The 27,187-nt window shown below is 44.7% G+C and overlaps 1 protein-coding gene across 1 annotated transcript; it reads right to left on the reverse strand.

The window, feature by feature from the left end:
- Positions 1-1,643: 1,643 nt before the first annotated feature.
- dact2 (dishevelled-binding antagonist of beta-catenin 2) lies at positions 1,644-6,408 on the reverse strand. The gene is made up of 4 exons (XM_062520168.1): positions 5,980-6,408; positions 4,495-4,627; positions 3,980-4,252; positions 1,644-3,809 (listed from the first exon to the last, which is right to left on the reverse strand). Exons 1-4 carry the CDS (start codon positions 6,247-6,249, stop codon positions 1,903-1,905), a joined length of 2,583 nt encoding a protein of 860 aa, XP_062376152.1. The 5' UTR covers positions 6,250-6,408; the 3' UTR covers positions 1,644-1,902.
- Between the last annotated feature and the right edge of the window lie 20,779 nt (positions 6,409-27,187).

Consider the following 27,187-nt stretch of genomic DNA (forward strand, 5'->3'; position numbering starts at 1 on the left):
AAGGTCAAGCCAGCTGGGGCCTCCAGCACTTCAAAGAGCCACTGCTGGACCCCTGCACTTCAGGGGCCTCGGTGATCATCATGACGGCCATAACCTCAGTGAAGCATCCCCCACTCCACACAAGGCTCCAGACAGGTTTACCATCACGAGGACCCAGAGCCAGACATGCGTGAGTATGACGAGCCAAAAGTGACATGACATTCCGGAATCCGACGAGCAAGAACATGACGTTTATGATACTTGAGTTGAGAATGACTGAGATCCTATGGGATGTCTTTTCTGGCAAAATAACTTGTTTGCATTAGCGATACAATTGACAAACCTCTTAAATGAAAGAGTGGAATTGAAGTACACAACTCCACACACATTTATGGAAGATTGCAATCTATCTTATCTTATTATTGTCACATATCCATAGGCAGCTCTATAAACATCACTCTCAAGAATACTAAGATTGCTGTTTTGTACTGATTTCCTATTTATTCTCCCATACCTTAGTAGTGTAGCGTCAGGCAGCTATTAAAGTCATGATAACCACTACACAGAGAAGGGTTTCAATTTAGAGTGATTCTGGACTTAAATGTATTTGCTCAGTACATGTACGTGTGCACAGTGTGAGACATTGTAGCATTGCATGTGAGAGACATATGTAATATTTTCAAAAGGGTCTGTATCCAAGCAATATCTCTCCCTCACCGTGGCTGTTCCAGGCCATTTGATTAAATACTCCGTATGGAGAGTCTTAAAACCCTGTAGCTTTCAGACAGGCTGACAGAGATGAAAGCAGACGAGAGTCCGTGTGGGTAATTGGACTTGTACCTGCCGTGACTCTGAGAGTTATGACTGGAACGTGAGAGTTGTCCATGTGAGAAGCCGTGGAGCCCTAGAGCTGTGCTGCCGAGACCTCCCTAACGCTGAAGGAATGTTAATGGAAAGATCCCGTAGCAGATTTTTTTTTTCGAGAAATGAGATTTTGGATTCTTGTCCTCTGGCAGCTCAGTGCCTGGTGACGGGGACCTGCTCTTATCTGTCATTACACCTTTCAGCAGGCATCATATTGCTGGCACTGTTGAAAAATGAACGTTCTAAAGAATACCTGGCTTCACTGGTTCAACGTGGAATTTTAGAACCTTAAATTGTTGCGGAACGGAATCTTTTGTTAGAATGTCCAAAACCTCTGCTGAAAGGTTAAATGTCCATGCCATGGTATCTAGGCAGATAAGTGGTCATTGTTTTTAAGTCTAGTGCTCTTTGTTGTCGGACTTATCCATTCTCTCTGTGTGTGTATGTGTGTGTGTGTGTGTGTGTGTGTGTGTGTGTGTGTGTGTGTGTGTGTGTCTGCACACGCGAGAGTGTGTGTTCTGCCTGAGACTTATCTTATCAACAGATAAGGGTTTGTCGTGGAATGGAATTTTGAAACCTCATCAGTTGCTCATCTTTACAAAGGTGATGTTCACGTAGATAAACTGGTCATAAATACTGTTAAAGTCTCACTTTGGTCACTGTAAAACACATTAAATGTGCATTTTACTCTCATTTTACACTGACATTGAGATGTTATGGTCCCGTTGACATTTGAAACACATAGATATTCATCTAGAGCAACCTATAAACAACCACTTGAAAATGTATGTTAAATAATGTTTTATTTTGAAATGGATTCTGATGCTAATTCACGTATCACAAAGCAGTGTTCATGTAATTCAAAGCAGCATTTACAAAGACATGATTTTACAAAGCACAGTAAGAGTCTTTGACAATACTACTCACCGAGTCCCCCCCAAGAGGATACAATTATAATAGTTTTACATTTTGTTAAAGATTTTTTTTACATTTGCATTTACTTCGACATTGATGAAACAGGAAAAAGCTTCTACTATCACACACATCTCAGTGGAGTTGTTACACAAGAGTCATAACCTTAAGGGAGGCAGGTTGGAACCTTCGGATTTTCTTCTTCAGGGCACGAGAGGCTTTGATGCGGCAGGCCGAAGGCTCAGCCTGGGGTAGGGGAAGCCCAGCGGCTGTAGGCCCAAGTGCTGCTTCTGCCCACACCAGTCCGCCTTCCTCCCCCTCCCCCTCCTCTTCCTCCAGCTCGTCCTCGTCCAGGGAGAGGCTACTGTCCGACTCGGAGTTCGACTGGCTCCCCTGGCTGGACTCGCTGTCTCCGAAGCGGTTGGTGGTGTAGTCGCTGACCTCGCCCTCGCTGCTCTCGGCGATGGTGGAGTGGAACAGGGACGCGCACTCCGCCGAGTACTCCGACACCTCCGACTCGCACCTCGGAGGGTAGCGGCCGCCGCTGGGGCCTCTGCGGGGGGCAGGAGGGTATCTAGCGTCCATCTGATTGAAGTAGGAAGCGACGGAGACCGAGGGCCTGAGGGACGGACGGTGTGTAGAAGCAGCAGCAGCAGCAGCAGCAGCAGAAGCAACACCACCCCAGTGTCCAGACTGCGGTCTCACCCCTGACCTTCGGCCAGGGCTGTGGATCAGAACCTCTCGGGGCCTGTGGCTATGGGAGGTGGGCTGGGACAAGCGGGCCTCTGAGGCGGACAGGTACTTCTGAGGACACGGCCTGCGTCTTCCTCCTCCTTGGTCGTGGCCGAGGTGCTCCAAGCTGGGCTGGTAGGGGCGGCAGGCTTTGCCACATTTCATGGCCTGGTTGGTTGAAGCCAGAGACGAACAACTCGAGCAACAAAGACACGGGTGTCTAGGGATGCTGAACTCGGACGCTGAGCGCATTGCGAGCCCCTTTTCTACGGCGGATGACTTGGAGTTCCTCTCCACGCGTAGTTTGGCGGACGCCTCCCTCTCGCGCTCCCTGGAGGAATGCTTCTGGAGGTGCTTAGACCCTCTCGGCTTGTCACAACTCCGTTTTCGCAAGCGCACTGCCTTTGTCTTTTTGTCTGCCTGCTGGATCTTGACATGCTGAGTCCCAGCTGGGACAAACTGAGCGTGCACAAACTCAGAGGGAACCGCACGGGTGTCTTCAGAGGCTGTGGCAACCTTGGGTCTCCTCTCTGGTGGCTTAGAACTCGAGCGCTTCCTTGTCTCTTGGCCGTTACGTTCACAGGGGTTCCCATTGGGGCCATCTCTAGTTAAAGATCCAACAACTTCTACATTTGAAACCGTCTTGCTTGATTTTAATTCCCTTGAGGTGCTTGTGTGGTTAGAGTGGGAAATCTCTGCTGGTTCTTTTTTGTTGCTATTTACGCCTGCACTAGAAGTTACACAATTCCCTTGACTGTGATGATAATACATCTTTGGGTTCTCATTTCCACCAAGGTAGTTATTTGACAGCATGGTGCTCTCTTGAAAGAAAATGGGAGTGTGCATCTTGCCAAGTTGGCCCCTCTCCATATCCTGGGCACTGGCCACTAGAGAGTGCGGGGTGCCGCTGGACAATGGCTCCATGACAGGTGCGTTCTCATTCAGAATGTTGAGTTTACTTGTGCTACGCTGAAGGATCTTGTTGATGTAGCCAACTGGTCTGACTTGTGCCGTCTCAGGCTTTGCACCGACGACCTCAGGGTCGGCCGAGCTGAAAGCCGCCGCGCCTTCCTGTGGCTCGTGGTTTTCCGTTGGCAGCGAGGCGGGCGGATTGGCGCTGAGATAGAAGATGGGGCTTTGGAGGGCAACCGCGTGTAGCGGACTCGGGTAGCGGTAGACCTCTGTGCCGCCGCGGGAGACCAAGCTGCTCTGGTATCTGACGTCCGCGTTCACGTTGCGCAGATTGCTGGACAGAGGTGAGGTCCTGACGTCGGCAGATTTGCCGTATCCCACTCCTGGAGTCATCATCCTCTCAAGGTCACCTGAGCGAGACAAAAGAATGTTTGTTTAATTCCAAAAGACAACACATTTACTTAATGTCTTTCCCAATGCATTAACACAATGTCAGTAATTGAAGGTCTTTCCCAAACCGTTAACAGGTTAAGTGAGGCCATTAGAGATTAGAGATAGAGAGAGAAAGGCTGCTAATCACCTGTGGACACAGGTCTTTGCCTGCCGCGCTCGGAGCCGGGCATGCCCGTACGAAGCCGACTGCTGCCCAGGCGGATGCCTGTGCCTCTTGGTGGGTCAGGATGGGCCATGGGCTCGTCAGCTGACCGGCGACGAGACGCCTCATTCACGGCAGGGTTAGGAGTGTAGAAGGCCTGGAGGTTGGACTGCGAGGACGACGACAGACAAGCACTGTACACAGATGTGCAGGAGTTGGAGAGAGACCCTGAGCCTCCATCACTGAGCTCATAAAAGCCTGTTGGGAAAGAAATGGAGTGTTCACAGGGATTCTTTTCTCCTTGACATGTTAACTTGTGCTTACTCTAGTCCCTTTACACAATGTCTATTGCCCACGACTCTAGCACGATTTGTTTTACTTTCATTAATCAATTTCTTTCATTTCACTAAGATCTAATTGGAGGATAGCAAGGCACTTCCAAAGGGGAACGACAGGTGAGCGTAACTGACCCTTCTAAAAAAGAAAGTGAAGTAGCTAACCTGAGCTGGGACGACTGTCGCTCTCAAGGTGCTCCGTGGAGGCTTTGCAGACGTCCAGTTTCAGCTCACTGATCTGCTGGTCCAGCTGTTGCAGGTGAGTCTTCAGACCCACATCCTGCCTCCGCAGTCGTGTCTGTAACACACAGGGGGAGAGCATGTCCAGTGAGCTTACTATGCAGCCACAGATGGTTAGCACATACAGTGCTACACGCACATACATAATTCATTACATCACCTGCCACACAAATACCACACATTAAACAACAAAAACAAGCAAAGAAATATATTTTCATGTAAAAAACCCCCAACTATATTTGTTTTTTTGAATAACAATTATGTCCTTCAGTGTACCACTACACCGAGGACCCTGTCGTAATAAAGTGGTTGTTTAATTACACCTTTCTAACTCGAAGTGTAAAGTTTCTGCAGATAAGGAGATAGTCGTGCTCTCAGCCAACACCATAGTGGTTGATATAATGTCTGTTAGTTATACGATAGGCTGGGAACAATAAGGGCAGTAGTTGATCATTAACCCAGCTAAGCTAAGGACTAGTTGGGGATGTGATTTGTGGATAACCAACATCTCCCCCACAGCGCAAGTCTTTCTGTAGGGTAAGAATTGAAACACAGAGAATATGCACTACTTCAGGCACAAGTAACAGAATTTATGCAATGTCCACAGTTTAACATTTCTGTGAATAGGAGACTTTGCAACATATTTTAATGGTGTAGGCTATGCTCAGCTTCTGTTAATAAAACAAGACAAAAAGTTGTCACATGGTATAATAGTAGTCTTAACACGTATTCACATGCGGTCAAATCTTATTGACAGCTCTAGCCTACTGACTTGTCCATACAAATCTCTAAACTTGCCTACACTGTGATTTAACCATTCTTGTTTTCAAGGCAGCCGTAGGCTATCCTGACGTAAAGGTGATAATCCACCTCTTCAACCTGTAGGATGTGTCTGCTGCGGCTGCACTCAGAGGGCCAGGCTGCTATGGGGTCAAACTTGTGTCGTTGCTCTGGTCACTTCACTGTTTCCATTCTCATTCCACTGGGTTAATGTTCACTTCACGGAGCACCCCCCCTTCGAACCCCCAGCTGCTTGAAATAAGCCCCGGTTTGTGACCCATCCTTACCCCCTGCTGCGCTGATAACAAACAAGTTGCACCACATAGCCTACCACTAAAACGCTACACAACGGATGAATAAACAATAATGAATCACCACAGACAAAACAAGTCCAATAACTAGCCTATCTGTAAAAACGCCTATAAATTGCAACATAAAAAGCACACATTCTATGAATGTTTTGATCATCAAACGCTTGCAACACACGCTCAACTTCGAAGTGTTGTAAATATGCATAACAAAATATAACAAAACAGACTAAACCATAATAGTCAAGTAGACTAAAAGAAAAAGAAAAACATACATATGTAGCCTAAGACTTATGATGTTGAAAGACATAGGCTATCTCACCAGTTGTTGTTTAAGCGCTGTCAACGTCGCTTCTAATCGTTGTTCTTCAGCATAAACTGGGTTCGGATTCGTGTTCGACTGACAAGGACCCGTCGATTCCTCTCGATCCATGCGAAGCGCCCAGTGAACCATGTCGGCTTGTTTCTCCTTGAGAAAATGCAATTCTTGAAGCCCGGCTAGAGCCGCATGTAGCCGCTCTCCGACGCGTCCTCGGTCTATGCCTGCGGCTACAGTTAACATCCCGGACCCTGGTGCCTTTTTGCTCAGCATTTTAGAACACAATCAGGACATATCCAAAAAACAGACAACTATCCGTATGAATTTGCGGCTAGGTCTTCGGTCTTCAGTCCTCCTCGGGTCACCAAAGTCTTTCAGCTGTTGCTGAGACGCGATAGACAATTCACTGCAGCTGCTGACCAGTGAGTTGTTGGTCGTGTGATGATGGGACGAGCTTGTGAAGTGCCAACATACCTGCATGGGACGACACACTTCGGAATCCCGCCCCCTATCATTGCTTGGATTGCCCCGTCAGTGGCCGGCTGCAAAGGTTTAACTAGCCTACTAAACACCCTGTTGTTATTGAAATAGGTTTTAAGTACACTTGCGCACTGGTAAATATTTGGGTCGTTAGTTGGGTTAAGAAAAAGGCATTTAGATGTTCAATACAACTGGCTACTCCTTTACTGATTTTCACCCAGATAGGCTTGCAAAATGACGAAATTGCAGTCTCAGTCATGGCTATGTCATATGCCACCAATAAACTACAGTTTGTGCACCAATTGTTTCTCATCACAGTTAGATTTCATTTATTTCATTAATTTCATTTCATTCATTAGGTTCTCCAACAGGATGATAGGCTAAGCTGAATACATTGGATTGCCCACCGTAATTAGAGCACAAATCTAGTGGGCTACGAAATCCTTTCTGGCAGTGACGAGGGAAGACGCTATGACCTAACCTGTATCTGGTGCCTGTTGCGTGAGCAGCGACCTGTCGCGCTACTGATCTCTAGTGATGAGCAACCGAAATTACAGGTGAGCCAAGGCCTGCGTGGCTCAAACGGCATCCATTAGGTTTGCAACTATTGCGACACCTAAAGGCATACGCGTACAAACACGCGGACATGTCGAAATAAGCTATGTTTTATTGTGATATGTTGACTAATGACACTTTTACAAAACTGGTTCCCGATTAATTAAGCGATTATAGCCAGTTTATCGACGTTGCGAGATTGCAGGGCAGGCATTGATAGCCTATTCAACTTGCGTTGAGCTATGGTAGGCTACGAAAACATGAAATTGGATTAAAAACGCAAATGTGTTACATGTATCTGTTATGTTATAACCTACCTTGCTTTTTTCAGTAAGTCCACTGCGAACTGATGTTAGGGATTGGCATAATAAAACACAAATACCATAGGTTGCCATGGGCATGTGGAAGGTAGGAGTAGGCCTATAGCCTATGCATTTACTGTACATGTAGCCTATTCATTTATCCGAAGCTTCAGTCCAAAGCGCCTACAAAAACAGAGAACGGTGGTGTATAACAACACAATCTACGAGGCTACTCTGCATACGAAATGGGAAAAAAGACAACACAGTTCAGAGTCAAGTTAAGTTAAGTCAAGTATAAGAGGGAAAACAGGATTTAGATGAATTACATGGCAGGTGACACGTTCAGTGTGTTCAGTGGTTGTTAGTGATGAGGAGAAGGTAGCCTAGGCCTACTCTGGGAAATGCTGGGCCCTCAAGATAGATGATAGACAGAGGGCACGCCCCTGTTCTGATGGCGACTAGTGTGTTCCATCATCGGGGAACCTCAGATGAGAATGGATAGATGTTAGTTGTATCACTCATAGCTGTCTCTGCACCACTAGGGAGCACCAGTCAAGGCTATCTTGCCTCTTCTTTTGTAGCATGATCCTATGTATCCTGTATAGCTTTATGGTTATGGTGTTCTGTAACTCTCCTCACCACTAGTCTGTGCAGGCCTGGAATCTGTATAAAACTATCTGAGATGATATTTTCTTCCTATAGACTATAGTAATATATAATATAATATAATAGAGGAATATTCCCAATAGGCTATATATGGACGTGCACGTAACGTAACACATACGTTTGCAGCATTAGATTGTTCACACCCACGCATTTGTTACAGTTATAGTGTAGCTGCCGTATATATTTTGGAAAGGGTGCCAGACTGGGAACTATACTGTATGCCAGCATTTCATCAGTGTCATGAGTCAGAGGAAGTGGCATTTCCTCTTCCTTTGATGCTCATCTTAAAATGCAATGTTACTCAATCTGTTGCAGAGATTGTGCACGAAGAAAACAACAACAATAACATCAACAACAGAAATGCTCTAAGGGTGACAGCTGATAGCATCAGTGTGGAAATGTTTGAGCATTGGGTAGCGGGCTTGCTGGATTCATCGCTCTCTCTCTCTCTCTCTCTCTCTCTCTCTCTCTCTCTCTCTCTCTCTCTCTCTCTCTCTGTATATGTGTGTGTGTGTGTGTGTGTGTGTGTGTGTGTGTGTGTTCACCTGGCTGATATCTTCCCCTCATAAACGGAGCGTTTCTGATATGGCTGCTTTGAAGGTGGCAGCCGATGGAGGTATCCTGCCTTGATTGAGGATGTGATGTCAGATGTGCAGGTATGAAAAAGATGTCCACGGAAAGCGTAGGAAGACAAAGTGATGTGGGTGGCTTTGTGAGACGCGCTATGTGACATGACAGACGAGCTTTTATGAAAGACGGTGAGATACAGCTGCTTATCAGTGCGCAGCACGTAAATGACTTGTCAACACAGAGATGTTGCTCATGCGGCCCACAGAGGGAACGTGGCCAGATGACTGAACTCTGGCTAGATAGAGTGATCCTGACCCCTCTGGCCTATAATGACGCAAGCTCCTAAAGCAACAGTTTATGATATATATTTATATATATATTATATATTTATATTATATATTTAATATATGATTATATGTATGTTATACAATAAGAATGTTTTTATGTTTTTATGTTTTTTGAGAACAATAATTCAATATGTATACAATAATAATATTTTTTAAATATTCAACAGGGTGAAATCAGACACACTTGAGGTGGCCAGACAGAAGAGTTAAATGACTCCTCATGTGATGTATTGGGGGAAATGACAGTGGTATGAAGAGTTCACTGTCCATTCCTTTAGTGTGTCCTCCTTGAGATGTTTAGTTGTTGATGCACATTATGCATGCATTGCTGTAGAACATTAACCATACACACATTTGAAGAAATGGCTTTACCAAGACATCCTCATACTATTGACACTTCTTTCTACTCTCTGAAATGACACTAGTGTGTCTGTTTTCCTATGCCTTACCTATGAAGCAGCCCAGTCATTTTATTAAAATTATGCTTGGCTTTGACCTGGTGAGCAATACGTTTGCCAAAGTTTCCGCTTGCTGTCTTAATGTCTGTGAGGCTTTATCCTCGCTTCAGTCTGTCACAAGTGTATATCAGGATAAGAGGACTTAGGAAAAACGACCACGAAGAGACACACACAAAAAAAAAAAAAAATGGAAAAGGAAGTATAATCCAAAGTGCTCCTGTTTGGCATCCAGAATGTGGATTTGGACGGAGGCGATCATAGGTTTTATGACAGGAGGTGTTTGCCAAGAACAGAGTCTGGAGCCACTAAACGGCTGATAGGAGAGGAAACCTGGTGTGTCACCGGCACGCTCTTCGCCTCTCCGCTCTTAAGCGCTCGGCCCGGGAGCGCGGTGCCAGATGAAACAATGGCCGCGTCTTACTCAGCTGGGAAAGCAATCAGTTTCACTCTCAGGCAACCGACGATAATATCCCAGCTACACTGTGGGGAGCCTTGGAGTAGGTGATATGTAGTGCAGTAATGCACAGTGACTGATGCACTCAGGAATAACCTGTTTGCTCAGGGACAGGTCAGGAAAAGGTTTCACAGATGGATTGGACTCCGTCACCTCTGAGAAGTGCAATTGCTTTGGGTGGTTTGAAAGCAGTTTGAACGTGCGGTTTTGGTTCACTTCTATAATGTTTTTGTGAATTATGTAATATCTTTATTGAAAAGTATGCTGTGTATTTCATTTCCAGCACAGTAGACATTGAAAATAGTTCATAGAAGAACATAAAGATAATGTTTTTACTGTATGTGTCTAATTCATGTATTAGCCCACTGGTGAACCATCATCCTCAAGACTCACCATAGTTGGGAGGATTCCTAGAAGGCTCAACTCTACTCAAAAAAGTTTGTGCAAAGTGAGATGTCCGAACTATGTCCCCTGACGTGACGCTTGATGAAGCCTCAGCTTAGGCAGAAACACTGATGTTTTATGTGCCTCGTCTCCAGATTCAGAGCAGCCTACTATTAACCACCTCTCTCCATATGGAACTAATCTCAGGTGGACTGGATTCATTATGCGATGTGTGCGTGATACTTCTGACTGATTTGAATTTAATGGGAATGAGGCATATGGTGAAGTTGCCAATGCAAGAGGAGCAGACTTGGCAATAACAGTTTATTGTGTTGCCCCTTCTCGCCAGTAGAGGGCAGTGTGGCACTGTTATTGTTGATGACGATTGCACCTCTCATGCAATACACATAACATGACATCACACTTGACACTCTGAATGCTCAAGAGACATAACTTACTGAAGGCACTATAGCATTTGAACTTTGGTATGTATTTTATCATTTGAGTGTTTCCCTCTGTGAAATTTAAAGGGAGTTGAAATGAAATGAAATTCACACAATGTAAAAGCCCTTTTATGCCATACATATTGTTTCCATTTTGCTTCTCTGCATGTGGGGAATATGAGAATGGAAAGAACAGAAAATACTTTATGTTAGTTTTATGCTGTCTCTTATTTTTTTTTTTAAAGTATTTTAGATTCACAACAGGCTGCGCAGCCATGAAAGCAGTTATGTTGTGAAAACACAGCACAGCTAGATACCTGTTTTCAGGACACCTCTAAGGGTTTATGGTCCTTAATGGGGCCGGTTGACGTAATCCATGTTTTCTGCATGTGTGTAATCTCTATACATGTGTGGAGAAGACCCCTGGCTATGCGGCGCGTTGAGCTGAACACTGAGGCTTTCATCATGTGAGCATCCAGCATTATGGAGCCCAGTTCCCCAGCACGGAGATCTTCCTGGAGATGAGCGGCGAGCGCACAACACAACATTGTCCTGCCTGGATGTCCCTCTGCCCCCATCGCCTTCAAAGCGCTTCCTCAGGGTGACATCAGCCGGCTGCTCGGCCCCCTGGGATACGCCAGCCGTCCTGCTAGCTCATGTGCGCAGACACACACACACACACACACACACACACACACACACCTCATCAGGGAATGTGATGGGAAGTACATGTGTGTGGGTTTATGACAGAGTGAACATTCAGCTCTGTTCTGGTCCTTACAACCACTCTCACTGCTCTTAGATGTCAGGCATGTACAGTACACACACACACACACACACACACAAAGGTAGTCTGCTCACCCATGGTTCTTTGAGGTAGAGAACAAGAGGAACTTCTTTTTGTGGTTTGATCTCTTCCTCTTAATGCCACTCTATCTCCAGAATTTATCTGCTTATGCCCCCGCCGAAAAAAAAGAAAACCCATCCCCATTCAAAAACAGAAAATACAGAAGAAAAAAAAACAAGTCAAGAAACACAGCAAAACAAAAACCATAGCGACGGAGATGCTTCATTGTCCGCAACAAAAGGGTTGTCGGATATTTTCTTGTGCAGAAAGGAAAGCCAAGAGTGAGAGAGTGATAACATGTACCTGTATTGGCCAACAATGGGAAGCAGCGCCGCAAACAGGATGCGTGGGGTTACAGTAGAGTATCTGAGGGATAAACATGCTCTGCTGTCATATGAGGGAGGCTAAAGCTTTCCATGCTCCCCAACGAGTCTGTCTTCAGCTTCAAGTGCGGGAAGAAAACAAGCCTTTCATACTGTATGTAGCCATTATGTTCTCAGCCCCCAAAGAGCAGATATCTGACAGTATGAGTCAGGCATTTGGCAACATGAAAAAGGATAATTACGCTCTGCTTATATGTGTATGTGTGTGTGTGTGTGTGTGTGTGTTTGTCAGTACAGTATGTGTGTGTGCGTGTTTGTCAGTACAGTGTGTGTGTGTGTGTGTGTGCACATGTCTCGGCGAGGAAACAGGTATGTGTTCAAATGTGAGAGTGTTTGTGTTAGGGTTGCCTGTCTGGTGGGGATTCCCATGCAGGCTCCCCAATGGAACCTCTCATCACAAAACATCCCTGAGCCACAAAGAACTGATATGGAATTCCAGAGATCAAAGGTATAGCTCAGACTATGGCTAAAACAGGCCCACAGTCCTTAAGCTCACTGTGTGTGTGTGTGTGTGTGTGTGTGTGTGTGTGTGTGTGTGTGTGTGTGTGTGTGTGTGTGTGTGTGTGTGTGTGTGTGTGTGTGTGTGTTCAAATCTATTATTCAAACCATAGAATATCACTGACAAAATGGTAATTGTCAACAATGCCTAACCTCACTTGTAAAAAATGTAAAACATTTCATTTCATTGTAAAGAGGAAAATGCTTTAACGCTTTAAACAGGACAAAGTACTGAACAACAGATCACTCTCGACAGATGTAATGCATTTGTGGTATATGGCTACAAGTGCTTGAGTGTTGTTTTGGCATCATGGTGCGCCACACCTTGTACATGAGACTTGATGCATCCGCATGTGTGCTGAGAATGTGACAGTGTTCCTCTCCCATCTGCCCCGCATTATATGCAAGTCATCCAATAAAGTCAGGTATCTTGTAAAAGTCGTCCTTGGTCTCTGGGGTTAAGGCATCCACTATGACAGAACAACCCCTCCGCAGTTAATGTCAGAACAAGTGACTGGAGACAGACCTTTCCAGAGCGTTCAGTGAAATGCCTTCTCCCAAGCTTGGCACACGCAACAACACACTGCAGCTTGTACTGTAGATGTTGTGGTTCATGCAAAATCATTGAGAGAGGGCATGTCCAGGCATGTTATCTTGTTATAAGCCTGTACAGTTGATCTATTTCTTCATTTGTCACAGGTTCAATTGCGTTTCTAGTGGATTTGCAGTGAATATGTTTATTTAAGGTGAGAACCCTCAGGCACTCATGTTACTCAGGCCATGAAAGAAATGTAGCACCTATCAGGCTCTCATGTGAAGAGATAGACGTGTATTTATTCCTGCCGAGATGTAGTGCTTCGTGCCTACTTGGCCTGTTGCTCTACTTGAATGCATTAGCTTTGTCAGTTTGCATGGCAGGGAGTGGAATTATTAGCCGGCTGGCAGAAGATGTCTCTATCCTAATAACAACTCTGGGATGAAATGTGTGGAAATATGTCTAACGCACCTTGAAGAGGATCTCTCATGAGGTAAACTGAGCCGAGCACGATCACCGTAAATAAACCCCACGCCGTGACGTCCATCATCTAATTTACGAGTTTATATTAAAAACCCACATTCAGCTCCATTTTAGTTTTATAAAATACATTAGTCACTGAGATGTATTAGAACATTCCTTCTGGATGCACATACAGCATGTGTTATGGAGAATAGAGGAATTGAGCTCAGGCCTTGCTCTGAAAGACACCATTTAACTAGGCCAGTTTTATACAGAAATATAAAAATGTCAAAGCTTATGAATACAGTCCCACCAGTGACTTATCACAGCCACTCTCTGGTGGCCAGAGGCTGATTTGTGAAAGTGTTGGATGGAACACTCCTGCCTTACCTGTGGTTTTTTAAGACTCTGTAAAATTTAAATTTCACGCTTGGCAATTATAAAAGAAGTCACTTAGTTCATGCTAATCCATTTTTAATGATATATTATCCCACAATTCAACCACAGCACTGAAGGTTTGCATGAATATTATTTCTTTTTTTTTGCAAGTTAGTTTTTTACAGTGGAACAGTCTGGTCCTTTAATGGCATGTGTAATTATGGCCTGGAGCAGGTTTTTCTTCCCCACACTGAGAAATTAATCTCTACTAATGATAACTATGCGTAAATAGACAGCTGTCACAATTGTATGCACAACACTGGAACAGCACATAGTTTTGTGTACGCAATGTTGCCTCAAATTCTCTTGGTCAAGATGGTTGTAATTCCTAAAGACATTCATCAAAAAGTATCACAAAGAGAGTTCACTGGAGCAGTTCTGCATGCTGTAGGCCTATTGTAAGATAAACGTGTTTTGCTTGGGGGGGATTTCAAATTTTGATGGTTACCAACGTCAGTTTGTGGTCCAAGCACAGTGACTTTAGTATATGGTAATTCAGAGAGGGAATTCGTCAAAAAAGAGGTTGTTTGGAGGTAATGTAACTTTGACAGGAACGGGGCAGATAAAATGTTTTATAATATCATGTTCTGGAAATCTTTGTATGCACCAAAATTGGCCATACCTCATGTGCTTCTGAGTTGGCCAAAAAGGTTATGTAGAGAATGTTTGGCTCTCAAACAAATCAAGATTTTCTCCTCACCTTTCAAAGTAGTTATCTATGGAAAACATCTGAATTTCTGGAAAAATCCTTGAAAAGTTAAAAGTAGTGTCAGGTTATTCAAAATTCACAGGTTGGGAGACGGGAATATGTTGAGAGAAGTCATGATGAACCTGTGATAAAAATGAGAAGGTGAAGGAAGTTCTTGGGAGGACTTGAACATATTTATAGCCTAAAACATGGAGGTTTTAAACAGAGACAGGTCTTAACTCTACTGCAACTCATTCGCCCTCCCAATCAGTATCTTGCAACGGTAACCGAAACTGTTTTACGACGAGTGCAAAAAGGCCAGGCGAGAACAAACTAAATTCTGACGGTGTCTGTTTCTCTCTGAGCAGCACTCTCCCGTCTCACGGCTAGAGAGCAGAAGCCCTGTGTGGTCCACTTCAGGAGTGCAGGTACGTACCTGGTACCTGGCATGTCGTCATACCTCATAAAGGGCATGCGGAGCGTTAGACTCAGATGTACCCTGGGGAGATTGCACGTAAAAAAAGACCAAAAAAAGAGAGTTTGACGTGTCTGTTTGATGTCCCTTCTCCTTTTGTCCATCTCTGCGCTGTTTACGTGTGTTTATCAAGATCATGGCAAAGACATTAAAGCTGGTATGTGCTTGGATTTGAAAACCTCTTCAGAAAGCTCTTCAGTTTGTGTAGGGAGTCACATCCCCAGCACTGCCACACGGATCCTGACACGTATCCCTGTGGAACCTCTGTCACTGCCCCGGTGACGTCCTCAGGCTGCAGAAGAAGAAAGCCCTTGTGTAAACTTCCCTCATGTCAAATCAGTATCGGGCCCCTACAAAGACTTGTTTCTGTTTACCTCGGAGAAGCACACACACACACACACAGAGAGATAAACATATTTGTGTTTAGGAGAAAGAGAGCTCAAGTCTCCCCCACTGCTTTTCAGTTTGCTGTGGCCTTTTGTTACAGTTGTTTTTCCTTCATCCTTTTTTTTCTTCTCTGCGTCTCTCTCGTCTGCTTAAGGCTGTGCATTTTTCGTCAGGTGTTGTGGTTTTAAGAGGCCTCCCTTTATTTGCCCCCGTCAGCTGAAGTTTCCTAGCCAGGAGGTGCAAGCACCTGCAGACGCGGCTCTGCACTGCCCCCGGGGGAGCACTATAGGCTCCACCCGGCCGTGCTGGATCCTCATCCATCAAGCGTGGCCTAGACGCTGGCTGATGGACAGTCTCACGCAGCTGCCATAACTTGTCTCTCTCTCTCTCTCTCAGCACCACCCCCTCCGCCGCCTCCACCCTTGTGTCTGACACGTGAATAAAGCTCCGTCGTGCTCCGTCGCCTCGCTTCTAAAACACAAAGCCGTGTGTGCTGAACCCTGACGACACCACACCAGCGAGCCTCCCTCGGAGCTGGCACGTATAGCGTAGCTCGACTGGTCAGCAGATTCAGAAGCGACGGAGCTCTCTGCCCCATATTCTTTTAGTGCTGACACCCATCACTCAAACCCACTCAAATTCCTCTCCGCTGTCTTCGCAGTGTTGCAGAGTGTGCACAATCTAACAATTTAAACAATTGTCTGTAAGTATGTATGTTTGTATACTGTATGTTGTGTTTGTATTGCTGCTGAAACACTGTAATTTCCCCTTGGGGATGAATAAAGTATATCTATCTATCTATCTATCTATCTATCTGTCTATCTGTCTATCTATCTATCTATCTATCTATCTATCTATCTATCTATCTATCTATCTAACTACCAACTAGTCAACAGCATTGCTCCATGAGCATGGGAGGGGAGGGGTGAATTTGATTAGAAGCTGAGCTAAAATATCAACAATCTTTGCTGAGGTTTTAGGACTGTTCCCTCAATGCGTTTGAATTCACCCATACCAAGAAACATTAGCCATCAACTCACATTACTGGGTATACTTTTCAGTTGACTGCTGTTGGAGAAAAGGAAACAAAAAGATGACAAGATTCATCATCGCTCATTCAACAGACCAGTCTGTCTACCCCTTGTTATGTTGACATAAAGTGTCAAGTTTGTTATACTTACAGTTATTGATTATGTGCATAGTTATCTATTATACAGTTTATTACACGCTACACAAACTTTGCTCAAAGTCAAATCAAATGGATGAATTGAAATTAAATGAATCATGAATCATGATAGGTGGGCTCATCTCGTGTTGCAGGATGGTCTCAAATATAGCTAAAGGAGAAGATTGAGATGACAGCCCAAACACAGCTGGCCCACAGTTGGCCATATTTGGAGTCTGTTCATCACTGCCTGGGGGCCCATCTCAAGATCTAGGTGTCAGCTCAGCCCAAAGCATTCGTCCAGCACCCACTAGGCACAGCTCTTGTGCAGACAGGACACATCTCCCCTCTGGACAGGGCGCATGCCAGGGAGAACGCAAGCTCCAACAAGGCTGCGTTTGCTTTGCATGGAGTAGATCTGGGTGGTTTTTGAAATGATTGATATGGCAATGGATTTAGCAGGAAGTGGGATGTCATATCATCTCGTCACGCTGGGGGAAGTTTGACTAGTGTCTAGTGAATCCATATGGATTGATGTCTGGAGAACAGAAAAGAAAGCTGACCACTTCCTTTATTAGTCAACAATGAGGAGGAGAGTGGGAGGACAGAGCAGTTCGATTTAACACATGGACGTTTTGAAAGACTCCGAGAAACTCTGTCTGTCTGTGAATGTAGTTCCCGAGCTGGCAAGTGATCTGACAAGCTAAAGAACTCTACGTGTTTCATTAATGAAAGGACCACACAGCGCTATTCCCTGGTAATCACCAAGGCTCCTGGGATACACGCAAGAGTAGCAACCAACACCATGAGATTACTTCTCTTTCCTTTTGGCCTATGTAGCGCACTGTAACCAAAAACAAGCCCCAATCTCTCTCTTGAGAAAAACAATCACCTGCCTCTTCTGGAGGTAAATCGAGAGGCTTAGGAGAGCTATTAAGTGATTATGGTGATGACACTTGGCAGGTGCACGTAAATTCCCCAAACCCACTCCTTCATAGTTGACCAATTACTATTTAGAATATCTGCCTCTTTGAAGGAATAGGGGGGTGGATTGCAGATATATGTCTCACACTGATCAGCCCTTGTTAATGAGGCCGGATCATTTTGCACTCAGATTGTCTTTACTGTACCTCTCAAAAAATCTTCTGTATTGAACAGCTATGTTTATGATGTGCAACATTCAGTATTTTATTACCCTGCTCATCAGCCAAGTGTCATTTTGAACCATATTTGATATTATTCAAATAATTATATTATTTCATATTTGAATAATTGTATCACTATAAAACAAAATGGTTCAACACAAGAATTTAGCCTTTGGCATACCTAATGTTTTGCTTTAATTTAGAAGTGCATGCTTGTGTAAAGATAATTGCCAATAAAGCAGTTCTCAGATCAGTTAATCAAGATATTCTGTAGAGTAGAATTTCACTGAGTGAATGTGTACAGTATGTGCTACTTCACAATTTTCTGGTAAGGACTGATGGTTTGCCTTGTAGAAATATGTGCTGACCCTCACCCCCATGCCATAAATTAATTAATGACATTTAAATAAAACAATGAATTGTTAAACATATACTATCATAGTCATCTTGTTACTTTGTGTGAGTAAGATGTATTTTATGCATTTATGTGTAATAAACGTGTAATGAATTTGACACTTTGCATGACTTGCAACAGGATAACTTGGTAGGGTTAAGATGAGCCAGCAAATCATGTCTTTACAGTGTGTGGTGCAAAGCTCTGATTAAAACTCCACAAACTGTCCTCAGTAGAGGCAGCAGCAGCAGCAGCAGCAGCAGCAGCGCTGGTGGACTAAATGGCCACAACATTAACGCAGGAGGGGAAAAAACGAAGCCATGCACTAATGGGGGGGGATTGGTCAAGGCCAAAGCACTATAATGTAGCCCTTTTCTGCGCCGCAAGGTCTGACGCAGGGAGCGAGGAGGCCCCAGCAGCCAGCACAGTGTGCGCTTCTGTGCAGTGAGCCAGCCCTAGAACAGCGTCACATTGGCACGCACATGCAGGAAGCCCCTCTGTGACACTGTCTACCCTTCCCTCTGGGGCTCCATCACCACCACAGCCAGGTCACGGAACTCATGGCAGTCCCACGGGCTCTGGGTTAGCCTAGCCTAGCATGTTGTCATGTATTTAGGATGTATGCTGGGTTTTTTTTTTTTTAAACCATAATGCAGTGCACCCAGGTTTTCTATAGGCCTAAAGCAGCATGGTCATATGTATGTATACAATAGGTTAATAGTGATTCACTTCTAAGCATGTCGAAACATATGCATAACAAATATGAGGGCCAACAACTTCAATAATCAAAACCAACAAGTCATCCCCAATAATTATCGTATATTACTATTATAGAGTAGCCTACGATGAAGAGTGGGGATAAATCCCTCTGATGTTCAACTCAAAGTCTCGCCCATGTCCAAAGCTAGATAAGCTGTCTAAAACTGGTGAATTCACAATGGTGAATTGACAAAGGCTATTGTTAGCTTTGTTGGCTAGCCCAGGCCAATGGCTGACTAGTCAGCCTCATGATGGTGTTAACAAACAGATGTTTTGGTCCAGATTGTGCAGCAAAGGCAATTGTCAAAATACAAATGATTAGCATCGGTGATAGACGTTTCATGTCACTGAATGAGTACTTAGTACTTTTTTTTGTCACCCTCACTCAAAGTTATTATAATTCAAAATGGATGTTAGGTTGTTACTGTAACAAGAGTTTTACTACATTTTGCCCCAAATGCATTTTAGGATTTGAAAACTGTTGGTTGCAACCTGCCAAATCAAATCATGTATTGAGGCCCTTTTTTCTATAATTTCGGAGGTAGATCCGGTCACCAACCCATCACACAAGATCACTGTCTCATGGCCTGTGAAATTGTGAAGTTGTTGCTATTGACATATATCCAGGAAAGATAATCTATCTGAAGATGCCAATCATGGGATGCACACTGGTTTGTACATAGAGAGAGGAGTTAGAAAACAGACCTGTGTGTCAGTGTCTCTGCGTCTGAGCTGCAGAGGCCAGATAGGATCTGCCCCACGTTCATGCATGAGTGCCTGGCCTGCAGGGGTTTCCTGTGGGGTCTGGCTCTCCACAGATCTCCAAGACAGTTAAAGCCACCACCAATGAGTCGCCCGTCTCAGGCCCGATAACAGCAGGCGCTGTGGGCTGCCCGTGGGGATCTCGCTGGTGGTAGCGGAGTTGTGTAAACTCAACTCTTTGGGCCATTGCGCAAGTGTCTGGGTTTCTGCGGTATCTGCCAAATGGGAGCGAGGCCATGCATAGAGCCACAAAGTGGCACAGTATTCACACAGGTCTGTGGGGGGTTTGGGGGAATGGACAATAAAGTGAAGCTGCCAAGTCTTCTGCTTCCCTTCTCTACACACACAGTAATGAGGCTGATGGCATCCATATCACATTACATAATACAGACCAACACAGTCACCAGCAGACCTGTGTGTCTGATTCTGAGGCCTGACCAGGCTCCATGCAAATATTCTGTGGTAACCGATCGGTGATAAAGACTATTATTGTGTTACGCTTCCATCAAGAACAGGGAATTTTCTCCTTTCACCTTCTTTTAGCTGTGGAACACTGCCCTCAGTAACAGTTGTATTGTTAAGAGGATGTCTATGTACTCTGACAGTGGGAAGTTCAGAGCCAGAGGATGTGGTCTTCACCATCTCACCTCTCAGACAATTGTCTCACTCTTGTGCCTGGCAATCCACTGAGCCAGCCTTTATTTTCAGAACTGTGTTTTGAAGACTTTCCTGTTGTTTACAGTCAAGTTTATAAGGCTACCCTTAAGTAAAATGGCAGCCCAGCCTAAATAACATATGAGCCCAACAGTCTTCAGTGGCTTGTCCAGCTTTCTCTGGGGTTGTGGAGTTGATAGTCTGCAGTTAATAAGGGGGAATTCATTCCTGGTCTGGCCTCACAGTACTCACTTCAGTTACTTGCTCATACTGAAACATGTATTAGACAAGTGACTACTGCCACACCTGCACCACGGTCAACTAATTAGGCCTGTTCCCATACCAGTTATTTATTTGGAAGAGGAGGCAGGATAGGCTTTCTCGTCTCTAATGACTAGAAGCCACAGTTACTGCCTACCCACAACTATAGCTCATTTGAATATCATGCTATCAAGATAACTGAGCCTTTCACCAAGTTATACTTAAGAGGTTATTCATCATCAATGGGACAACCTGGCTGCTTTGTGCATTAATTGGACATGTGACTGTCTGCAATTCAATTGGATACTTGTCCAGTAATTCTGATTTGAACATTCATGTTGACAACACACATTCAGCTGACTTCTAGTCCCAATGTAACTCATTTAATCTCACACATTTCTGTGGTGACCATGATTTCATCAAGATAGAGTTATTCCTGGATTATTCCTGGATGGGTTGGGCCCTTGAGTCGTGGATCTGTCCGAGGTTCCTTCCTATATGTATCTCCAATTCTAGGGAGTTTTTCCTTGCCCCTGTTACTCATGGGCTCTCTCTGAATGTTTAACACTCTGTAAAGCGCCATGAGACATGTGTAATGTTTTGGCGCTCTATAAGTGAAATTAAATTGAAATTGAAATTGAAAAACATTCTCATGTCATTCCTGGAACAGCAACTCGTTTAACCAGTCACTGCCATATGATGCCATGAATATGAAACTAGTAGAGTGACCTATCTTTAGGTCATGTGCAGGACAACATAGGCCTGTGAAGGTAAAGCAAAAGAGAATATCCGCAGCCCGTAACTCCTGAACTTTAATTAAACACCTTTTGATTTGCGTCCTCAATGTGAGTCTTTTACTCAACCCACTGGTATTTTGAAATGTCCCTCCAGAAACAACCAAAGGGTGGTCTCTTGTCTAGTTGTTGCATAGCTTTGTGTAAAATAGTTGCCACTGTTGGAGAATAGTCAAGTCGGATACCGCGGAGCACAAGACTTCCGCACGAGTCTCCGAGCAAAAAATGTGACCCGACTTTGCATCCAGGTAATTTTTCCTCTTTTGGAGGTTGGAATATGTGCTAAAGTGCTATAGTTCCATGTTGTTCTAAGGTGTGCTAACATCAGCTGACAGGGGACCATACATTTAAGATAATACATTAGCTTGCTAATAGATGGTTCATTAAAGGCTATGCACCTTTTAAATTATTTATTTTGAGGACTCTGAGGAAAATCTTGAGGAAGCTGGTAAAGCAACATTGGTGCCATATTTATTTGTGTCAATGTTAGCTACGAGGCTAGGAACCATACATTTAAGAAAATGAATTAGCTTGCTAATAGGTAGCCTACAGTAAATGAAGCATACAACTATTAGGATTCATTTTTGTTTTTGTTTTGTTTTGTTGTTGCAACATGTTCATTGAGCTTGTCAGTCAAGAAGGTATACTGTTAGTTCAGTAGCTTGTTAATAAGCTAAAGTCACTTTTGATAGTTCTTATTTCAACATTGCATGGAGAATGAGGATGTTAGATGAGCAATAAACCCTGAGAGGCCGCGTGGTTTATACTGCATTTAGAACAGCTAAGGGGCGTTGTTAGGCACATCGCTTTAACCCTCTGCTCCAACTTTTGTGCCAAGTTGTAGTAGCGCATTACTATAGAACAAAATGTGGTCAAGGTGTGTGGTTATGCTGGAATTTACAACAGCATCGATCTCGATTCAGCCAATCATAATCAAGGACCGGAACTATCGGATTTAGAATCCAAGTTAATCTGTCTTTACCACGTTGACCCTGGATTTACGCATGTGGTCCCTGGACCGGCATTTCCATGTAGATCCTGGACCAACACATGCACATGTTACTCGTTTGCCATATGACTTTACAATAAACAATAAACTCATCATTTTAATGTAAATGTAATGCTTATTTGAACAAGTCTGCTAAGATTGATAAACATAAATGTTAGAAATGTGAACATGAAATGTTGTTGGACTGCAGTGTGTATCACATCATGATTTGTGTTGTGTTTTTGTTGTAGTGTTGCTAAGGGAGGATTTTGATCTTTAGTGAATTGCTGATTCAAGATTAGCCTACAGGCCAATCATCCACACCCAAGCCTCACGCCCAGTGCCATCAGACACAATGGAATGAGTAGCCTAACAATGAGAAACAATGAAAACATATTGCTGGTTATACAGACAAGACAACTTGTATTGACTTTGCAACCATGACTTGTGTGAATTTGACCGATACCATCACACTACCTCTGGTGGTTTCTGAATTAGTCCAGTAGAACTGACATATTTAAATGGCATATTCAAGATTAGCCTACAGGGCTATCATCCACACCCAAGCCTCTCACCCAGTGCTGTCAGACACAATGGAATGAGTAACAATGAGAAACAATGGAAATGTAGTGCTGTTTATGTATACAAGACAAATTGCACTTTCTAACCATGACTTGATATGTGAATTACTGTAGACACAGACATGCCATCATACTACCTCTGGTGGTTTCTGATTTAGTTCAGTAGAATTAACATATAAATGCCATAGGCCTACATGTGAGCTATAGCTGTGTCTTGATAGTCCTGTGCTAACAGCTAAGTAGCCAAAGCTAGATGTGTTATTATGCGCTAGGCTAAGGGGGTGACCCTCTCTCCCCCATCCTTGTATTTCGAGATGTTCCTCTGCCCTGCCGAGTAGAGAAGTGTTTGTTAGCCTCTTGCACTCCGCATTAGCAGCTTCCATGCAGCCGCTCCAATCACTCTGTAAAAACATGATTAAAATGCGGAGGCAAAGTTCACTAATAACGAGATGCAAAGGCAAATATGGGGATGCATGTTTGGGAAAGGAGAGCACTGGAGAGGGGGCAGAAGTCACACATAAATAAATCAAACAGAAGAAGCCAATAAAACCTTCTCCAGAAGGAGCATGAATGCTTTCTTGTGCCATGAAATATTAGGCTGTGCAAGTAATCCTTTCAGACGACGGACGCTTGGACTGAGCCACCGGTGCCGATGGCCAAGTCGTGTCAAGCCGTCAGCTCCTTTCGCCAGTTCGCCGCTGCGTCCAGCCACGGCCGGCCGTGATTGATGACCACGGACGGCGGGCGACCCGGGGCCAGAGGGGCCCGAACACTGCCCAATTCTGCTTCACCTGGGGCCTGGCACGGGCAGCATGCTGGAAAGTTATTAACGTCCAGTGAAATTAAAAGCAACAATACTCTACCATTTGAACTCCGTACCGCCATCCCCCTGTGTGACTCCACTCCGCATGTTGTAACATAATCGGCCTTTTGTAGGCCAACAGGACTTTTTCTCCAGATCTGATTGTTTTTTCACGTCAAAAAAAAAGGGATTTTTAAAAAGTTTTCAACAACTTTTTTTTTGTCTTGTTTCCTTTCCCCTACTCATTTGACAAACCACAACGTCAAGCACATCTGCCATTGCTGCCACATCACGCCTCGATGGCAGATGTTCCTTTGCTCAATACTCACACCACTCTCCTGTGCGTGTGCGCGTGTGTGTGTGTGTGTGTGTGTGTGTGTGTCTGTGTGTGTGTGTGTGTGTGTGTGTGTGTGTGTGTGTGTGTGCGTGCCTGTGTGTGTGTGTGTGTGAGTGTGTGTGTGTGTGTGTGTGTGTGTGTGTGTGTGTGTGTGTGTGTGTGTGTGTGTGTGTGTGTGTGTGTGTGTGTGTGTGTGTGTGTGTGTGTGTGTGTGTAGCTGAAGGTGTTTACTGGGCAGACTCAGTGGCACAGAGGGCTGTCTTTGCCGCTGTGACCCTGGGCTCAGGGGAAGGGGACAGGGCCCAGCTTTCAGCAGCCTTCACCGCGCAAACCGCCCCGCTCATATTGACACTCTTAATGGCTACATTTCGTACCAATACCGCAATCTAAATATTTTCTTTGTAAACTCTGTGGAAGTGTCGGAGGGGGGCTAAACAAAACAGAGGGGGCACAAGAGCAGGACTGTGGGCGAACATCATGTATGTGTGCCTGGGCAAATGTTTGCTTTAATAATTAAGAGCAACACTTTTTTTTTTGTTTTTTTTTAAGCCCACAGAATTCTTTCGATGCATTTCTGAAGTCAATCAATCTTCATAAATTGTCCCTTGACAGGCACAGTCACAGTGCAAGGCATGTTCAGCAGCTTGCCTGCCGTCTTAACGGTCGTGAAAACCTCAACACTTCACTTGCAAGACACAAAGACACAGGTGTCTCAGCCTTTATTTACTTCTCAAGTGTAAATGGCCGTGTTTGTCGGTGACACGTCCCTGCGTTGGCGAGTATAGTGTTCAGGCAGGAATATTCCAGCTGACTGATAGGCATTAACAATTCAGACTCTCCATGTGGTTCCGTATTTGCTATTGTTAGTGTGTGTGTGTGATGTGTGTGTGTGTGTGTGTGTGTGTGTGTGTGTGTGTGTGTGTGTGTGTGTGTGTGTGTGTGTGTGTGTGTGTGTGTGTGTGTGTATGTGTATGTGTGTGTGTGTGTGTGTGTGTCTAGTTATCCCATATGGCTCCAAGTCATGTGTGTGTGTGTGTGTGTCACCCCCATCATCTGGGGGATTCATTCATTCATCATTCTGGCAGATTGTATATGCATATGGTCTCGTACGCCTGCAGTTTTTTTTAATGCAAGACTGAGTGCGCATTTGTATGAGTGTGATTCTTGAATCATCTACATGGAGAACAGTAGCCACCTCTGACTGCATTTGGCAGAGGGTGTGAGCATGTGTGCCCTGTGCCTGTGTGTGCATGTGTGCACATGAGGATATGTGTGTGTGTGTGTGTGTGTGTGTGCATGAGTATACATGTGTGAGTGTGTCTGTCTGTGAATGTGTGTGTGAGAGAGAAAAAGAAACATTCCGTGCAGGGTTCAGCATGAGGTTTCTCTTGACTCATCGTCACTCATTGTATGAAGCTGGTGCTGCTCCGTGAAGCGGGCCATTCTTCTGCGATCAGGAGCGAGGCCGTAAATTCCCTGGGCCCTTGTTGTTGAAAGCTCAATTGCCTCTCCCCCGCCACCTCCCCCCTGTCTCTCTCTCTCTCTCTCTCTCCCTCCTCGCGTCTCGCTGTCCTCTCCAACATCTGTGGCTGTGGCCTATACGCGCGCTCCGCTCGCTGTGCCTGCCCGGCCGGTCTCGGAGCAACTGTGGCGGCTCTGTGCGTCGGCAGTGGCCAGGAGGGAAGCGGGCCGGAGCAGATTATCCTCCAAATTATTAAAAATAAACACAAGCATGAATTGTACCATTGATCGCAATCAGACGTGTTTTTTGGGGCTCATCTCGTAACCGAACCTGCACTCGGGGAGGATGAATCGGTGCCCATTTTTTTTTTTCTCTCTCTCTCTCTCTCTCTCTCTTTCTTTCTCTCTCTCTCTCTCTCCTCTGTCCAATGTTTAGGCAAACAAATCCTCTCGCTCATGTAGGGGGAAAAAAAGTGTGTTTTTAAAAAATCCAAAAATGTAATTCAAATCCAAGTGCCTTGGAGAGTTTTGAAGGAAAACTTGCGGTGCGTGACTTGCCTCAAAGCTATCAGTGATTTGAATTGATATTGTCATGCACACAGGCCACACTTTATATTCCGGATGCTTTCAAAAATAAATAAATACACAAGGAACGGTGCGGTTATCTCCCTGCTTTCCTCATTTCCTGGTCCTCCCACCTCCTCCTCCTCAGGTGTTTATGTGCTCCTGGCTCCCATGATGCTCGGCGGGGGCGAGTGCGAAGCTCCCCTCGGGGAGAGCGCGGGCCCCTGACGCCCCTCACATCTGAAGAGGAGGCTAATGGGAAAGCAAACATGCTGATTACCCAAACTCCTCTTTCCCAGAGAGGTGTGCAGCTCGCAGGCCCGTCAGCTGCCTGCATGGAGACTGGGTACGCACTGTGCGTCTGTAAATGCTATGTGTGTGTGTGTGTGAGTGTCCCTGTGTGTGTTAATGCGTATGTGTGTGTGTGTGTGTGTGTGTGTGTGTGTGTGTGTGTGTGTGTGTGAGTATATGGGCACGCGTCTGTGTTTGTGTTTGTGTGTGTGTGTGTGTGTATGTGTGTGTGTGTGTGTGTGCTGTCCATGTGTGTACATGTGTGAGTGACTGCATAATTCTAACCATAGGGGTCAAAGGGAACATGAGTATGTTTACTTTTGTAAATAAATTAGCTAGTGAGCAGCATCGGCCAAACATACAGCTGAACTCTGTTAAATAGTCTGAATCCCCAATGGTTTCCAACTCTCCCCTTCAACGGGCAGAACCACTCTCTAATTCTGGTATTTTGGACTAATGAAAGCACTCAAATGGTTGCAGTTTTGCATAATCAAATTTTGTGTCTAACCTGTAATCAATCATTGCCAAATAGAAAAACATATAGACTCATGCACACTCAGACACACTGACAAACACACATACACACACACACACACACACACACACACACTCTCTATCTCTCTCTCTCTCACACACACACACACACACACACACACACACACAGAGAGAGAGAGACAATGTTCTTAGTGAGCATTGTTAATGCCATGTTTCAAATGATCCCTGCTTACAGTTTATTCCACTAATAACACATTAAAATCAAAAGACTTTACAGAGTTAGTGAACCTTACACTCAGAGAGCAAAGCATAAGCCCAGATCTGCACAACTATAAGCACATTGCCAGTCTCATTTATCTACTTTACAAAGAACATTCTCAGATCAT

The sequence above is a fragment of the Sardina pilchardus genome, chromosome 18, assembly GCF_963854185.1.
Source record: "Sardina pilchardus chromosome 18, fSarPil1.1, whole genome shotgun sequence".
NCBI lineage: Eukaryota > Metazoa > Chordata > Actinopteri > Clupeiformes > Clupeidae > Sardina > Sardina pilchardus.

What these genes read in the sequence shown, in the direction of transcription:
- dact2 (XM_062520168.1), bottom strand. Translation starts at nt 6,249, where the DNA reads ATGCTGAGCAAAAAGGCACCAGGGTCCGGGATGTTAACTGTAGCCGCA. An exon ending in CGACAGTCGTCCCAGCTCAG is followed by an intron (nt 4,253 to 4,494) that starts GTTAGCTACTTC and finishes CTTTCCCAACAG; the next exon opens with GCTTTTATGAGCTCAGTGAT. An exon ending in GCAAAGACCTGTGTCCACAG is followed by an intron (nt 3,810 to 3,979) that starts GTGATTAGCAGC and finishes TGTCTCGCTCAG; the next exon opens with GTGACCTTGAGAGGATGATG.